This window comes from Schistocerca nitens, chromosome 6, assembly GCF_023898315.1.
Source record: "Schistocerca nitens isolate TAMUIC-IGC-003100 chromosome 6, iqSchNite1.1, whole genome shotgun sequence".
Classification (NCBI taxonomy): domain Eukaryota; kingdom Metazoa; phylum Arthropoda; class Insecta; order Orthoptera; family Acrididae; genus Schistocerca; species Schistocerca nitens.
The window spans coordinates 122,873,969-122,893,070 of NC_064619.1; the positions used below are offsets into that span (position 1 = coordinate 122,873,969).

A 19,102-nucleotide genomic window follows, 5' to 3' on the forward strand; every position below is an offset into this window, starting at 1 on the left:
AGTACTCTGACAATGCAATAAATGGGGCACTACTTGCTAAAAGAACTGGAGCTTCTGATGAACAAGATCCATGTTAACCCTATTAGTGCTGTGGGCCAGTTAATGTGTCATGGTCCACCACTCCTCAAGTGCTGAGGATGTGTTTAAATGTGTATTCTGGGTTTTCCTTAAGCGTTATTGACATGTTTATGAGTCCCATTCCAATGACCCTCTCACTGCTGTGGACAAGTTACGTCCATATGTCAGTCAAAAAAAGGTTTCAAGTATTTATCATACAACATACAAGCCTCTGTGCATGGTATAATTTGCAAAAAACCTCTTTTTGGCACCTTAAACTGTTTATGGAATATTACTATTGGTATGACCATGTGATTCCTGATGTACAGGGACACAATTGGGCCCACTGTGCGCAATCATCTGCTGAATATATAAAAAAAAAAAAATCGGTATCTTGAGAACAAAATCTGCCTTAGTTTTAAATAAAATCTCAAAATATTATCTGCATTTCATTCACAGCAATGTATGAACTGAAATCAACCATAGACAAAGTTTATGCAATATGTTTCTGTCTCTGAAAATTCTTTAAAATCTCGATCAGTGGTTTACTTATTTTGATGCAGCATACTAACTATGATGGATAATGAAAAGAAATTCAATATATTATCAAACAAAGGTATCAGTCTGTAAGATGTGCAAAAATCTAATTTTTTCACCAAATAGTTTTGTTAAAATTGATTGATAAGTATTTCATTGTGGCTGGAATGCCATCTCTCAGGACAGGTAGCAGCATTAGGCAATCAGTACGGTGACAACAAAGCCACTCTCAGTACAGAATGCAGAGAGTGTGTCTATAGCAGTCAAAGGGTTTGGGTAAGTTTACCTCCTATTCACAAATACGGTCACAGGTCACATCAGAAGAATGTTGTGAAGACATGACATTGATATAATAACCAACAAGAAAGGTGCATAATTATGTGAATACTGCCAAAGACGTAGGCACACCACTTGTGAAGACAGTAGTACATAAAATCCATTGCATACGTGGTCGTCCACAGGAACTATTAACAAAAGCATTAGCACCCAGGCTGTAGATCACAAGAGCAATTAGTGCCTGGGCAACATGAGCAGTAACAAATCATACACTGGACCAAGAAACCACCCAATTTGATCCTCCGATATTAGAGTCTTAGGTAAAATTATGACTATGATAGGATTCATGAGAGAGCATAGAAATAAAAAATAAAAAAAGCAGCTTTAATGGAACAGAAGGACTGAAATTAGAAAAGTTTTGGACCTTAGAACTAAATAAAGGAAGCAAGAGCCAAATCTTCTACTATCGAGCTCCAAAACACATGTTGGCACAACTCCTTGATTTTTTGTGGCATGTCAGAATTCAGCCGTTGCATGGTTTTAGCAATGTAAACAAGTTTACATTTCAGAATTAACTAACTACATCTTTTCAGCCTCGGAGGATGTCTCTAGTACCAGAAGATGAACATTAGGAACAAAAAGATGCCTTGGACAAGGGACGCACAGACCGTGTCCTGTGGACCACATGCAGCCTACATTTGATCTGAGGGCAACCTGCCCCTCACTTTTTTTCCCCCTCCGCCCACCTCCACAAAGGAAGAGAGTGTGTCAGTAGAACTTACTTCTTCTGTTCCCAGAGTATCTCGCGTTGGTGGGAGGGGATCCCAGTCTGGAACAATAATGTGTCTTGCAGCACATTATTTTTGAACTAGCGGACCTTAAGTAATCATAGTGGGGGTTTTGTGGCCTGCGGTACTAGCAAGTCTACCTCTGCCTTAGACCGTACCCTAACACACATAAAATCAATGCCACCAAGTATATAAACACTGGCTGTGCAAGCCTGTGCTGTTACTGTAACTTTTGGTAGTGCATACTCTTGTGAATATGTCTGGTACCCACTTGTGCTACTGGATGCTCACCTAGAACAAAATACTGTAAAGGGTGTATCAAAAAGAATCACTCAATTTAAAAAAAAAAATCCTAACTATTATGTTAAACAATGGAAAATCCACAATGGAATTTAACAATATTATGAAAAGGAAAGTTGCTACTCACCATATAGCAGAGATGCTGAGTTGCAGATAGGCTCAGTAAAAGCATCCGGCCAGTAAGGCCTTCGTCAGAATTAGATGACAGACAAACACATATACACTCACAGAAACGTAATGCACACACGTAAGTGCAGTCTCGGGCAACTGAGGCCACACTGTGAGCAGCAGGACCAGTGCACGATGGGAATGGTGACTGGATTGTGGTAAGGAGGAGTCTGAGCTGCGGAGAAGGGGGGATAGAAGAGTAGGGACGACGGACAGTGGTGTGCTGCTGGGGGGACGCGGAGGGACGAGGTGGAAAGAGGGTAGGGCAGCTATGTGCAGTTGGGAGGATAGACGAAGGGCAGAGGGGAGGTTGGGAGGGGGAGGGGGATGCGGGAAAGGAGAGAAGTAAAAAAGACTGGGTGCAATGGTGGAATGAGGGCTGTGTAGTGCTGGAATGGGAACAGAGAAGGGGCTGGATGGGAGAGGACAGTGACAAACAAAGGTTGAGGCCAGGAGGGTTATGGGAATGTAACTCTTTCTATAATTTATCAGAATATTTGGATCCAGGGATGTAAATTCATGTCAGTGTTAATGTTCATATTAAACATAACTGTTTTTCTAGTCCCAGCTAATGTTCATAAAATTCATAATATAAAAATAAAAAATTATTAGTGTTAACAGATAAGTGTTAGGTGCGAGTTGTCGATACGTGTTACAGAAGTAGACTGCAATGGCTGCTTGTGCCTGTTAATGTACAGCTTGGCTCCTGCCACATTCCTGAAGGCTTTCTTCATGAAGGTGTGTACAGAACTTCATGTGTGAATGATTGTAGCATCACGACTTCCTCGAGTACCTTACACACGACACAAATCGACTGTCACAGGTAGTGTAGTGTAACAGAAACCAAACAGGATCTCGTCGTTGTTCGATTGAGGATGGGCCGACAGCAATTGTGTGTGTGTCAGAGCCCATGTCGATTTTCATACCATCACAGCCAAATTCTGTTTTGCGGGCCTACGCATTTTTAACATAGGAAATGGAAGAGCCACCACCTGTATAGGTGTCATCACTGTCACCTGCCAAAGGTGCTGCATCACCTGTAAACGATGCATAAAAGCCACTGTGACGAAGCACAACTAGCCTGCCAGTGCCCTAGTACTCATCAGAAGAATGCATGCTTCCCTGCTGGTGAAGAAGGAACAATATTGGGCAAACTTCTACTTCTTCAACAGCAGGGGAAGCAGGTCCACAATGTACTGTCCCCCTGCAGGCTGTTCAATAGCTTTTGAGTCACAGAGACACAAAATTGAGAGGAAGACTAGCAGTGAGTGACAACCTGTGGCTAGTGAAGCCACTCAATTGCAAATCTGATGTATTTATAAAAGGATTTGTATCAATATTTAACAGCAGCATTCCTAATAAATCAATAAAGTGTGTGATTTATTCAACTCATTACATATATTTTCAAATGATTTTATTTGTTGCACAGGAAAGACATCACGATTTACAATTAAAACACTTTCACGACAAATACGAAAAACATTGTTTTTTATACATTACTGTGATACAGCTACACAGTACTCATTATAATTTCAGGTATATACACTGATGAGCCAAAACATTATGACCACGCACTTGATAAAGTGTCAGTCCACCTTTTGAATGCAGTACAGCAGTGATTCTGTGTGACACGGATTCAACAAGTCTGGAGGTTTGGTGCACCAGACGTCTACACTCAGGTCATACAATGCTCACAGTTCTGATAAATTACAGGCCAGTGGTTTGCATGTGCAGAGCCGATGCCAGGTAGCATTCTGTATGTGTTCCATTGAATTCAGATCGAGCATATGATAGAACAAAATGCAGTAGTAGTTTCTTGGACCATAATTCTGCACTACTCAGTTCAGTTTGATGGTTAATCACTGAAGCACTGGAATGTCCTTGCAGATAACCGCTGACATTGCTAGTGGCTAACAACTGAAATTATGTGGGGATATGTTCGTAGGTGGATTCTGATGGATGGACTGCTAGGCATGGACGGCGTAGAGCGTGGAGTGTAGAGTGCACTTGGAAAAAGAACACCAATTGATGGACCTGTAGGTGTGGGTGCGTGGGGTTCTGGAGTATACAATGTGCTTGGCAAAAGAACTCTGATCAAGGAACCACTAGGCACGGTCGTGTAATCCCCTGAGTGTGAAGTGATTGCAGAACAGTTAGATGGTGACCTAAATAGTCAACAAATGGACGAATATCAGCAGGGGCACATGAGTCACTGAAGCAAGGTAGTGTCACGGTGGCAGCACTGTTTGCAGTGATGCTCCTGTCGCTGGTGGTGAGACTAGCACCACACGGTTCCACCACACAGTACCATAGTGGCTGCTGGAGTTTCAGTTGTAAACAACCTGGTATCTTTGTGACTATCAGCAGATTGTTTTCATCTGTGCTCTAGAGGAAATATTGTTAGTGGACCAGAGCTGCAGCAACTGCAGTACACAACAGTATGGTTAGTGGCTGTATCGTCATGGAGTACTTGGTCCCTCCCCCCTCTTCCCTACACCCCACACCAAGCAAAGAGATGCTGTAGCCATCCGTAAGAGGAGACTCCCTGAAGTCAGTAAAGTGGTGCCTGTGATGGGCACTCACAGCAGTGGAGGCCTCAACCCAGGGAGCAGTTGATAGGCAGGCTGGCTGTGACAGATAGATCTGGCCCAGATGAGAACTGGTTGTAGCAAACCTGAAGAAGAGAGACGTACATTTTCATCACCTCTGAAGTTGGAGCTGGTCATTGGAAATGGTGAGAGAGGTGCAGAGTTGTCATTGTGGAAGGTTGATCTGACCTCCGAAGGTGCAGATGTAGGTGACACCCGAAGTGGCCTGGGTTTGTGTCAAATTTTCCAGGAGTGCACTATTGGAGGGCTAGGGAAGTCCTGCCAGTGGCCCGAATGGAGTGTCCAGATGAGAAACAGCTGCAGCCCTGTGTGACACAAGAAGACTTTCTGGTCATACACAGTGCCACTGACTTGGATAAGGGTCAAAGCAGGATGAGCACAGAGGGTGGACCATCAGAAAGTGTGCTGCATCTTGCGATGCTGAAATGGAAACTGTGGAAAAGCATGAGGCATGTGGCCCTTCTGGGAGGATGTAGAGCAGGAAGATAGGAGAAGAGTGTGATATCCATTGGAATGATGCAGAAGGGATCCGACAAGGATGGTTCATAAATAGGCGTAACCAGAGGTGAGTGGCCTGTGAGAATCAGACTGGAAGCACGTAGAAACTGTGTCTGATGCTGGGGGTGATTGTGTCTCCAGAGGTGATGGTGCCGTAGGAGGCAACAGTTCTGACAATGGTGCAGATAGCTCTGGAAAGGGCTGGTGCAGTGAAAAGGTGCCACTGGAGGAACAGAAGAGAGAAAGAAAATGGCCTGACAGTATCAGTTTATGGGGAGGGACTGTAGTGTGGTTGGAGCACCGAAGGCTGTGACTTATGTCGATAAGAATGAAGGACACGCAAGACATCAAGGAGTGGTACAGAGGACACTGCGGAATGAGTAAGGTAGCAAGGAGCAGCGTGGAGGGTGCTACAGAATATATAATATGTCAAGGAATGGCATGGGGGATGCCACATAATGTGCAGGGTGTGGATGCACGCTGAGAATGTGAGGAGGAGGATGGACGGAGGTCGAGGAAGATACCTTGGAATGTAGAGTGTGCACTGGAGCGTGAAAATTGATGTAATAGGCATTGAATTGGTCCTGTAAGTGGACTTAGGATAGGGGAGCAAGGGCTGCACCTGGGTTAAGGGACTGAAGAATACGATAGGTATGAACACCAGAATATGCAAGGAGAAAACTAGAAAACTGAAGAGAGACAGCAGGTGTTAGAGTGTACATATGTGGCAAAAATCAACATGAATCCAAAGTAGTGCATGGGTATGGAAGGCTACTCTGGGCAGGCACAAAAGCATGTAAAATCTGACAGTCTGAATGCTAGTCACTCTAGGCACATAATCCCTAACCCAATTATCCTTGTAACTATTGCACTGAGGAGAAGATCCTTGGTGTTGCCAGTTGTGACAAAATTTTGCAGAATTTGATCCTCATTGCCATTTAGGGACAAGGAGAGTGCAAATGTTGATCCTCGTCATGATTATAATGGAATGGGAGATGATCCTCATTGTCATTTTAGTGTTAGACAAGGAGGAAGCAACGACGATACTCCTCACCGTTGCAGTGTTCGTGACTGAAGGGAACAATACAATTGATGTGCCCAGGTAACCAATAACAATGGAGTTTTATTGAGTGTGAGTTGGCACAACTGAGTTCTGTATGATGATTAATTACTGAAGCATTGCAACATTATAGCAGGTAATAATTGTCGTTGCCTGGAATGTCTTAGTTTGTAACCATTGACATTACACAGTGATGGTTAGAGGTGGACAAAGTCTACAGTGAGACAGTGAACTTGGAGTCAAATTGGAGATAAAGTAGATAAAGTCCCATGAAGCAATGAGCTACAGTGGATGGTGAGCCACTAGGTATGTCCAGTGTAGAACATGAAACACAAAATCAATTTGGCGAAAGAACTCCAATTGAGTGACTGCAAGGCACAGTCAGTGTAGAGCCTGGAGCTTAGAGTATGCTTGACGGAAAAAACTCTGATTTAGGAACTGCTAGGCAGGATCAGAATAGAGCCCAGCCTGCAGAACACTCAGACAACTACCTAAATACTCATCTAGCAGAAGGATACCATTAAAAGCATGTGACTCATGGAAGCAAGATAGAACTGTGATGGCAGTGCTGTTAGCAGTAATTCTCCTGTCTCTGACAGCAAGGCTGATACCATATGGTACTGTGGCACCTACTGGAAGTTCAGTTGTAAACAACCTGGCATATTTGTGAGTTGCTGCATTTTATTTTTGTCTGAGCTCCAGTCAAAATGTTTGTGGCCCAGAGGTACAGCAAATCATGGTACACAACTGTACGATTGATGACTGTATCGCCATGTGATACAGTACCTCACTTCTTCGCTCATTTCTTTACTCCAACAATCTATTTCTCTCTTGGTTTTCCTTTAGGTCTTTTGTCTCCTATTGTCATTTCATGAGCCTCCCTTGTACCCTCCCAACTCTCATTCTTTTAACATACCCATACCATCTTAATATTTTCTTTTCTATGATCACTTGCATGGGCTTCTGATTCACTACTCTTCTCACTTAAGACACAAAGAAATTACAGACATTGGCTGTGAGCAGGCATTAATTGCAATCGAGGGGGAAAGCTGAAAATTTGTGATGCTCTGGGATTCAAACCGAGGTCTCCTGCTTACTAGGCAGATGCTCTGACCACTAAGCCACCCAGATAAGTTGTCATTTGCAACTGCCGGACTAGCCTCGCATGCCTCCCATCAGAGCCTAATCCTCAAAGTTCTCAACTTATCTACACATTACTAATGTACATATCCCATTATCCTCATTACTTGTGGCATTTCACTGATTCCTGTATGAGTTCGAGCCTGGTGTGCATCTGCTCTGAAGAGATCAGTGGTTGTCTCACCTTGCTCAGTATCACAATATGTAAATGGGTCATGTGTTCTTATATTTCACTTTGTAGCCAAAACTATTTGCTGCAGACCAATGGTGTTTATGCATGGGAGTAGCCTTAAGTTCCGCATTGAGTACTATGGTGGGTGGAAGTGGACTGTTGGGGGTGGTAAAAATTGTAATGCTAACATAATTAAGATTCAGCACTGCCAACACAAATTGCATATTCTAACCTCTGGCTAGCATATCTTAATATTATTTATAATAATTGCAGGAAAAAAATAACAAAAGAAAAACTGCTCATGAAAATTGTGATTCAGTTCCAATTCAATATTTAAAGGAGGAGTAAGTAATATCTATGTGTGATAATAAAGAACGTGAAAATATATTGGAACAGAATGCCCAAACATAAAGGCAACTTTCGTGACCCTGTATAGTGTCAAAAGATAAAAGATGGTGTGAAACAATGAAACTGAACAAGAAAGAGAAGCACATCTAGCAGTTTTGTGACAAAATTCTCGTCAAAGAAAAAATAATATAACAGAAGAGCAACGTGAAAATACAAGGGAAGCAGATTGGAGAAGAAAGCAATCATTTAAAAAAACAGGAAAAAGATTGGATAGCAATGAAAGTGATGAACAGAATACGGAGGTAATAAATAATCTTTGCTTAGGAAATCAGGTCGCGGCACAATCATTGGAGACATCTTCAAAAAAAAATTTAGAGAAGAAACACAGAGTATATGCTGCCTAAATGGTAAAATTACACTGCCAGTACTAAAAATACCTCCACCTGAATTCTTTGAACATATGATTTCAGGAGCAGAGACAATATATAAATCGATAGATACAACAATGGATCAAGAAAAAAGTGACAACTTTACAACCAAATTTTTAAAATCACTAAATCCATCCAGTATGCCTCCACATGCATTGAAACAGAAAATTGTATCACCAGTAAGAATATAATGAAATATTAACTCTCCAAAATTATATAATGACACAAGATTGTGTGCCAAATAACTATTTCATAATATTATTGAAGCAATAATTTTAACTGGTAAACAAAAGGAAAATTGGTGTTTATACAAAGAATCTTATTGATCTCACTCATATGTTGTTTTTGTTATAAAAGATTACAATTTCCTGTGAAATTGCTTACAGTATGACTAGCAATAAGGCTCAGGGCCAAACATTTCATTACTGTGGAGTTAGTTTGAAGGAACCTTGTTTCTCACCTAGTCAGTTCCACATTGCATTTTCGTGTGTCTGACAAGCAGAAAATATACAAGTGTATATGCGCCACACAACCATACATCAAATATAGTATATAAGAATGTAATTTAATGGAAAGATTTTATACGTAAGGTATTTGCCTGAATAAAAAAAATGAAACAAAAAAGTCTTTCACTGCAGTTTTTCCCATTATTACATTTATAAAACTACCAATGGGAAACTAAAACCCCAGTGAATTGGGTTGTTATCAGCTACTTATAGAAGGTGTCTGTTTTTTTTTAGATATGTTCAAAAGAACAGACACAATTTTAATCCAGTAGTCATTATGAATTAAGACACAAAGGAATTACAGGTGTTGGCTGTAAGCAGGCATTGATTGAAATCAGTGGGGAAAGTTGAAAATTTGTGCCTGAACGGGATTTGGGTCTGACAGGAGGCATGCTAGGGCAGTCGAAGCAGTCACAATGACCACTGTGTCCAGATGGCTGACAGGAACCGTGGGTTTGCCGCCTCCTTTCACTAGTCTCTGACTTCCACTATGCTTCCAGGTACTTGAAACTTTCCACTTTTGGTAATTCGTGCCCTCTAATAACTCATATCTGTTGCTTCTGTGCTCCTGTTCTTCATTGTCACCATCACTTCACACTTCTTTTTGCATTAAATTCCATTCCATACTGCACACCACTTCCTCATACATGTTTAGCCTTTCTTGTGCTTCTCTCTTTCCATTTCTCCACACCATTAAGTCATCTGCAAACACAGCTGTATTCTAATTTTTATTTCCTATTTGCACTGCCACTCCTGTCATTATATCATCCACAACAGTAGTGAAAAATAGAGGGGATAGTGCACTGCTGTACTTCAGCCCATTTTTCTGTTCAAATCAGTCTCTCTTGTCTCCTCCTGCTTTTACACAACTCATACTTCCTGGGTGCATTTCTTTATTCTTCTAATTTTGAGCCTTCGAACTCCCCTTTTCTGTAGGGTTGCCCACATCTTGTGTCTTTTCGTACCTCCACATGCCTTCTCAACGTCCAGAAAACCATTACAAGATCCTTAACATATTTGCAGTGTCTCTCTTGGAGCTGCCTTACTCTAAAAATTATATCCACTATTGGTCTTCCTGGTATAAACCCATAATGTTCCTCTCTCAGTCCTACTACTACTACCTTCCTCACTGTCCTTTCCAGAATTTTCTCAGATATCTTGGCAGCATGACACATCAAAGGAATTTCCCTATAATTCTGACATGGTTTCCTGCAACCTTTCTTAAAAATTGACTATATAATTCTCATTTTCCAGTATTCAGATATCATTTCCTTCCATACTGTTCTCATGAGCCAATAGAATCACTACACACCAACGATGCCAGCTGCCTTCACCACCTCCAATCCTTCTTCATCCAGTCCAGGTGCTTTCTCTCCTCTCAAGGTCTTTATCACTTCCTCTACTTCTGTCTGGGTTAGGTCAATCTTCACACCTTCTAAATCCCCTGGTTCCTCATTTTCCTCTTCCACATTTGTGCTGTATTTTAGTAACTCTTCACAATATTTCTTCCACATCTCCTTGATTTCCTGTACATTCTCAACTTCATTTCCTTTTTATTGATCATCATGCATGTAGTCTTAGCATTAACCATTCCATAGAGGATCTTCTTCCTTCCTACTCCCCCTCATTGTCCTCCACTGTTTGTCCTCCACTGTTTTTGTCCATTTTCTTTTCTCTCCTGCTACCATTCTCTTAGCCACCTTCTTCTTCCCAGTGATTTTCGGTCTCACTTCCTCTATGCTCTCCTGATGCCACTCTCTTAGCCACTTTCTTCTTCTTGGCTTATTCCTGTCTTGCCTCCTCTCTTCTCTTCTTTTTTAGACTAATGTCTAAGTTCAGGCAGGCAGGTGCTAAAGAGGTCCAAAAATCACAAGTTTCCCACAACAGGAAAGTAAATAATAAGGTTACCATATTTAACCAAAATATTGGTAGATTAAAGAAAAAAGTAGATTCTCACAAAAGTAAAGTAAAAAATAATGTTACCATTTTTCACCAAAATATTCCGGGATTGAAGAATAAAGTAGATGAGCTCCTCGTTTGTTTAGATGACATTGAATCTGATAATCTAATAGATATACTATGCCTGTCTGAGCATCACATTGTCTCTGATATGGAAAAGGTAAATATCAGAGGTTATAAACTAGCTGCACATATGAGTAGAGAGATTAAGGTGAGAGGAGGAGTTGCCATATATGTCAAAAGTTATCACTGTGTAAAAAGCTTGGATACAAAAAAGTTTTGTGTAGAGCAATATATAGAAGCGTGTGCCTGTCAACTTAAACTGAAGGAGGGCTCTTTTGTAATGATAACAGTAAATAGGTCCCCTTCAGGAAACTTTCATTTATTCCTGGAAAACTTGGATGCCTTGTTGTGCTATCTGCCAGATAGGGGAAAGCAAATTATTATTTGTGGGGACTTCAATGTTGATTCACTGAATGAGTGTAATAGGAAGAATGACCCGGAAGTCTTGATCAGTTCTTTCAGTTTGACATCTGTCATTGATTTTCCTACTCGGGTAATAAAGGACAGCAGCACATTGATAGATTACACTTTTATAGACCAAGATAGGTTTAAAAACATAAATTCTTGTCCTGTTGAGAATGGCCTTTCTGATCATGGTGCTCAGCTAGTTACGGTATATGACATAGCTCAATTCAGTAATTCAAAACTACCCTCCAAAGTTCTGCATTCAATTAATGACTCAACAATTAGAAATTTCAGAGAAAATCTTCAGCAGTTAGACTGGGATGAGGTGTACAAGGAACCCGATGCTAATTTAAAATACACTTGTAAGAGAATTTGAAAACTGTTTCCTCAAGAAAGTAGTTAAATCTAATTATAAGAAACCATGCAAAAAACCTTGGCTTACTAAAGGAATAAAAATATCTTGTAACCACAAAAGAGAACTGTAACAACAAGAAAGAGTAATGACCCAGAAACAGCCAAATATTATAAAAACTACTGTGCTACTTTATGAAAGGTTATTAAAAACTCAAGAAGCATGTGCATCATGTCTGAGATTAATACCTCTTCTAACAAAATCAAAACAATTTGGAATATTATTACAAGGGAGACAGGGCAACCAAGAGTTCAGGATGATGGCATTACCATCAAAGCGAATGGAAGCTTTACAAACAACAAGCTGGAAGTCGAAAACATTTTGAATAATAATTTTTTAAATGTTGTAGAGAAAATAGGATCTAAATGTTCATTAGAAGAAGCAGGGCAGTTAATGGGAGAGGCCTTACCCACACCATTTGATACAATTGAAATTCCACCCACCTCTCCTTCTGAAATTAGGAAGATAATAAACTTTCTCAAGAATAAAAGCTCACATGGAATTGATGGTATTTCCAGCAGGATAATAAAAGTTTGTTCCCAAGAGATAAGTGGGATTCTTTGCCACATATGTAATAGCTCTCTGAAGCAGGGTATTTTCCCAGATTGACTGAAGTATGCCATTGTTAAACCACTGCATAAAAAAGGGGATAGAAGGTTGTATACATGGAAGAACCCTGGAGATACTAAAAGGTATCAGATTGATTATATAATGGTAAGACAGAGATTTAGGAACCAGGTTTTAAATTGTAAGACATTTCCAGGAGCAGATGTGGACTCTGACCACAATCTGTTGGTTATGACCTGTAGATTAAAACTGAAGAAACTGCAAAAAGGTGGGAATTTAAGGAGATGGGACCTGGATAAACTGAAAGAACCAGAGGTTGTACAGAGTTTCAGGGAGAGCATAAGGGAACAATTGACAGGAATGGGGGAAAGAAATACAGTAGAAGAAGAATGGGTAGCTTTGAGGGATGAAGTAGTGAAGGCAGCAGAGGATCAAGTAGGTAAAAAGACGAGGGCTAGTAGAAATCCTTGGGTAACAGAAGAAATATTGAATTTAATTGATGAAAGGAGAAAATATAAAAATGCAGTAAATGAAGCAGGCAAAAAGGAATACAAACGTCTCAAAAATGAGATCGACAGGAAGTGCAAAATGGCTAAGCAGGGATGGCTAGAGGACAAATGTAAGGATGTAGAGGCTTATCTTACTAGGGGTAAGATAGATACTGCCTACAGGAAAATTAAAGAGACCTTTGGAGATAAGAGAACCACTTGTATGAACATCAAGAGCTCAGATGGAAACCCAGTTCTAAGCAAAGAAGAGAAAGCAGAAAGGTGGAAGGAGTATATAGAGGGCCTATACAAGGGCGATGTACTTGAGGACAATATTATGGAAATGGAAGAGGATGTAGATGAAGATGAAATGGGAGATACGATACTGCGTGAAGAGTTTGACAGAGCACTGAAAGACCTGAGTCGAAACAAGGCCCCCGGAGTAGACAACATTCCATCGGAACTACTGACGGCCTTGGGAGAGCCAGTCCTGACAAAACTCTACCATCTGGTGCGCAAGATGTATGAAACAGGCGAAATACCCTCAGACTTCAAGAAGAATATAATAATTCCAATCCCAAAGAAAGCAGGTGTTGACAGATGTGAGAATTACCGAACTATCAGTTTAATAAGCCACAGCTGCAAAATACTAACACGAATTCCTTACAGACGAATGGAAAAACTAGTAGAAGCCGACCTCGGGGAAGATCAGTTTGGATTCCGTAGAAATACTGGGACACGTGAGGCAATACTGACCTTACGACTTATCTTAGAAGAAAGATTAAGGAAAGGCAAACCTACGTTTCTAGCATTTGTAGACTTAGAGAAAGCTTTTGACAATGTTGACTGGAATACTCTCTTTCAAATTCTAAAGGTGGCGGGGGTAAAATACAGGGAGCGAAAGGCTATTTACAATTTGTACAGAAACCAGATGGCAGTTATAAGAGTCGAGGGACATGAAAGGGAAGCAGTGGTTGGGAAGGGAGTAAGACAGGGTTGTAGCCTCTCCCCGATGTTATTCAATCTGTATATTGAGCAAGCAGTAAAGGAAACAAAAGAAAAATTCGGAGTAGGTATTAAAATCCATGGAGAAGAAATAAAAACTTTGAGGTTCGCCGATGACATTGTAATTCTGTCAGAGACAGCAAAGGACTTGGAAGAGCAGTTGAATGGAATGGATGGTGTCTTGAAGGGAGGATATAAGATGAACATCAACAAAAGCAAAACGAGGATAATGGAATGTAGTCGAATTAAGTCGGGTGATGTTGAGGGTATTAGATTAGGAAATGAGACACTTAAAGTAGTAAAGGAGTTTTGCTATTTGGGGAGCAAAATAACTGATGATGGTCGAAGTAGAGAGGATATAAAATGTAGACTGGCAATGGCAAGGAAAGCGTTTCTGAAGAAGAGAAATTTGTTAACATCGAGTATAGATTTAAGTGTCAGGAAGTCTTTTCTGAAAGTATTTGTATGGAGTGTAGCCATGTATGGAAGTGAAACATGGACGATAAATAGTTTGGACAAGAAGAGAATAGAAGCTTTCGAAATGTGGTGCTACAGAAGAATGCTGAAGATTAGATGGGTAGATCACATAACTAATGAGGAGGTACTGAACAGGATTGGGGAGAAGAGGAGTTTGTGGCACAACTTGACCAGAAGAAGGGATCGGTTGGTAGGACATGTTCTGAGGCATCAAGGGATCACCAATTTCGTATTGGAGGGCAGCGTGGAGGGTAAAAATCGTAGGGGGAGACCAAGAGATGCATACACTAAGCAGATTCAGAAGGATGTAGGTTGCAGTAGGTACTGGGAGATGAAGAAGCTTGCACAGGATAGAGTAGCATGGAGAGCTGCATCAAACCAGTCTCAGGACTGAAGACCACAACAACAACAACAACAACAACAACGTCTGATGTCAACAACTACCACCCAATCTCTCTTCTGACTGCCTTATCGAAAATTCTTGAAACAGTAATGTATTGTAGAGAAGCTTCACACCTTTGTAAAAATAAAGTTTTAACAAAATGTCAGTTTGGTTTCCTGACAGGTTTTTCAATGGAAAATGCTATATATATTTTCACAAATGAAATATTAAATGCTCTGAGTAACCGGAAGTCACCCGTTGGGATTTTTTGTGATCTCTCAAAGGCTTTTGACGGTGTAAATCATGGAATACTTCTTGATAAGCTCAAGTACTGTGGTATGAATGGGACAGCGCTCAAATGGTTTAAATCATACCTAACTGGAAGAATGCAGAAAGTTGAAATAAACAGTTCACATAATATGCAAAAAAACTGGTGATTTCTCAAACTGGGGAACAATCAAGAATGGGGTGTTGCAAGGTTTGGTCTTGGGTCCTATGCTATTCTTAATATATTATTAATGACTTGCCATTCTATATTCATGAAGATGCAAAGCTGGTACTTTCTGCCGATGATACAAGTATATCTATCACACCCAACAGACAAGAATTAACTGGTGAAATTGTAAATGACGTTTTTCAGAAAATCATTAAGCGGTTCTCTGCAAATGGGCTCTCATTAAACTTTGACAAAACACAGTACATACAGTTCCACACAGTAAACAGAATGACACCATTAATAAATATAGACTTCGATCAGAAATTGGTAGCTAAGGTAGAATATTCAAAATTTCTATGTGTACGCTTTGATGAGGGGTTGAACTGGAAAAAACACACTGAAGATCTGCTAAAATGTTTGAGTTCAGCTACTTATGCTATTCAGGTCATTGCAAATTTTGGCGATACACATCTCCTCTCCATTTGGCTCGGTCCTCCCACCACTTTTCTTCCTCCACATGCTGCCAGGTCACACCTCTCATTTCTACAGATATTCTCACTCCCATTTTCCACCGTGTTCTTGGGTGCCCTCTAGGTCTTTTCCCATCCATCTTTAGTTCTTCCATAATTTTGTGGAGTCTCTGCCCATGCATCCTCTTAACATGCCCATACCATCTTAATCTCTTTCTTTCAATTTCTTCTCTCATACTTTCTTGTTTAAGGTCCTTTCTAATCTCTACATTCCTTACTCTGTCCATTCTTGTTTTTCCCTTAACTGCTCTGAGAAATTTCATTTCCCCTGCTTGCAGTCTGCTCCAGTCCCTTTCTGTCATTGTCTATGTTTCTTCACCATAGATGACAATAGGGATGTAATAATTCTTATACATAAGGAGTTTTGCTCTTTCTGAAACTTCATTATTCCAAATCAGGTGTTTTATTGTTTGGTAGAAATTGCTTCCCTTCAGTAACCTCCTATTAATTTCGTTAGTCATTCTTCCATCCCTAGATGTTTCACTCCCTAAATAAGTGAAACTTTCTACCACTTTGAGGGGTTCTCCATTCAAGGCAGTATTTCCGTTGATCCCTTTCTCTCTTCCAAATACCATTACTTCACTCTTATCTTTATTTATTTTTAATCCATACCTTTTCATTATTTCCTTCCACGCATCAAGCTGTAACTGTACATCTACCACTTCATCACCCCATATTACCATATCATCTGCAAAAATCATCTTTTTGTCTTTTTCTTTTACTATATCTTTAACTGCCCTATTCATTCCCTCCATCACAACATTAAAAAGTGCAGGAGGTAGAATACTTCCTAGCAATCCAGTAGGAAAGTCTTCATATATTGCTTTCAAAACACCAAGAAGTCCTAATCTAATCTAATCTTTACTGTGTACTGAATGCTTTGTGTATGTTTTTTTGTGACTTTGTCCCTTACTCTGTCATTTTTGTTTCTTCCCCCGTTTTCTTATCACTGGTTCTTCTGCACATTGTTTTGCTGCTTTCACCAGCGTTCTTTTATTTATAACCTTCCCCATTCCTCCTCTACTGATACACTTCATTCCTTGTTATATTGTCTTTACTGTTTTCTGAAATTATTCTTTGCATTTCTCTTCTTTCAGCTTCCACACTTTTATCCTTATTTCCTGTCTTTCTGCCCTCTATTTCTCTTTACCCCCTCTTACCATCACTACTACAAGATGTTGGTTACTATCAAGGGTTTCAGAAGGTATTGTCTTGACATCTGTGACTGCCCTCTTTGTTTCCTGGTCACATGTAACAACATGGAGCCTACCACAGATTTATTCAACAAATATTGGCTGTACCATGTTGTCTTATGACTTTCCTTCTTGTTAAACCAATTGTGGCCCACTCCTAGTCCATTCCTTGTACAAAAGTATAACAATTTGCCACAGAACAAGCTATTTTCCAATTCATAAATGAGATTATACAAAATTTAGATGGTAAAATATTGCCAATTGTTATTTTCTGTGCCCTATCAAAAACATCTGATTGTCCTGTCAAAAGCATTTGATTGTGTAGTTCACAGAATTCTCCTAGATACGTTCAAATATTATTGTACCAGAGATCTTGAGGGTAACAGATCTTCCTGTTGTCTAACTAAAAGAATGCAAAGTGTTGCATAAAGAAATGCAGAGAGTGTACACAGTGAAATGGTTTATTCAGAACGGAGAATAATCACTAAAGCTGTACCACAGGGATCAATATTGGGTCAGCTCTTGTTCTTGTTCTATTTAAATGAATCGCCGCAGTAAGTTCAGGAATCAGAAATAGTTTGTTTTGAAAATAATTCAAATATTGTAATTATATCCAATGAAGAAACTTCATTAGTTGAAAAGTTAAATAATGTGTACTGAAAATTAATAACTTGTTTCCTGCTAATAGACTGTTACTGAATTTAGATAAAACACACTATACTTTACATAAGGCATGAACATGCCATTAGAAATAATGATGGAGACAAATAAGTGAATAAAATATGATATTCCTAAGTCTTAGGTGTTTATATTGTTATGACCCTGACCTTACAGATCATAATAAATCTCCAACCTCTGCGACTTTTACGGTGTGGATTATAACAGATTTTGGAGATAGAAATGGAGATTTGACTTACTTTTCCTATTCACTACTCTCTTGTGGCATCATGTTCTGGGATAACTCGCCACTGAGGAAAAGCTGTTTGTTGAACATCAATGTGTAATTAGAACAATGTTGTGTGTCAACTCTAGAACCTCTTGTAGACAATGCTTCATAATACATTTAGTCTCACATGATATTTGTTGTCAACAATCTGGTATTGTTGTTGTGGTTTTCTGTCCAAAACCTGGTTTGATGCAGCTCTTCATGCTACTCTATCCAGTACAAGCTTCTTCAACCTGCATAACTAGTGCAACCAACATCCATTTGAACCTGCTTTCTGTATTCAAGCCTTTCTTACCCTGTGCAATGTTTACCCCTCCTCCCAGTGCTTCCTTCCATTACCAAATTGACAATTTCTTGATACCTCAGGATTTTCTGATTCCTGAACTTACTGTGGCGATTCATTTAAATACAACAAGAACAAGAGCTGACCCGATATTGATCCCTGTGGTACAGCTTCAGTTAGGTTGTACCTTAAATTAATTTTTTTCCCCAATTCAGTTCAGTACTACCCATTATTTTTAGTTCTACCCATCTAATCTTCAGCATTTTCAGCACTGTTCTGTAGCACCACATTTCAATTCTCTTCTTGACTGAATTGCCCATTATCCATATTTCACTTCCATATAAGTCTACGGTCCTGACAAATACCTTCAGAAAGGGCTTCCTAACACATTTGTACAGGGTGTCCCAGGAGAAATGGCAAATATTCACGGATATGATAGGGAGCTCACGTGAAGCAAAAAACTTCTTTCTGCCATGAAACTGGACCGTTGAATGTGTATTGTGAGTGAATTAGTGCAAGGGATTGAGAATGTATTAGAGAGCAGCATCGACTAACTGTGTGCACGCACTGACTGAAATGCCACACATTTACACCAATGAAGATTATGCAGATGCGGTGAATGTTATGGCTTCTGAAATAATAGTTCTACTACTGTTGGTGCTTCTCATCATGTTGAAATCATTATCACAGAGTGTTTAACAGAGTTTTCAGTACAGTGTATGACGATACAGGTATTGTTCCAACGTTCCCATTTTTCATCTGAACATGTAGTTCAACAACTTATGCAGGAACAGCAACACATTTTTGAAATGGAGCAGTGTAGCTCTACTACCAGCACATGACAACTTTCTGCACGTATCAGTGCCCCACGAACACGTGCATGGCAAACATTACATGTGGAAAACTTGTACCTGTATCACATAACGGCATGTCCACAGTGTCCACACACTGGCAACAGTGCTATATGACTTGAATTTTGTCACTAGTTAAATGACAGTCTGAATTTACTTCTGTTAATATTAGTCACTGATGAAGCCAAGTTTACACAGAACTGAATCAACAACACACA

General features: G+C 39.9%; 1 protein-coding gene across 1 annotated transcript in view; it reads left to right on the forward strand.

The window, feature by feature from the left end:
- The first annotated feature begins 4,778 nt into the window (after window positions 1–4,778).
- LOC126263253 (uncharacterized protein CG45076-like) overlaps window positions 4,779–19,102 on the forward strand; it is a 122,387-nt gene continuing 108,063 nt past the window's right edge. The window contains exon 1 of the mRNA XM_049960338.1: window positions 4,779–4,919. Within this exon, the coding sequence (XP_049816295.1) occupies window positions 4,779–4,919 (141 nt within the window). The remainder of the gene's footprint in view (window positions 4,920–19,102) is intronic.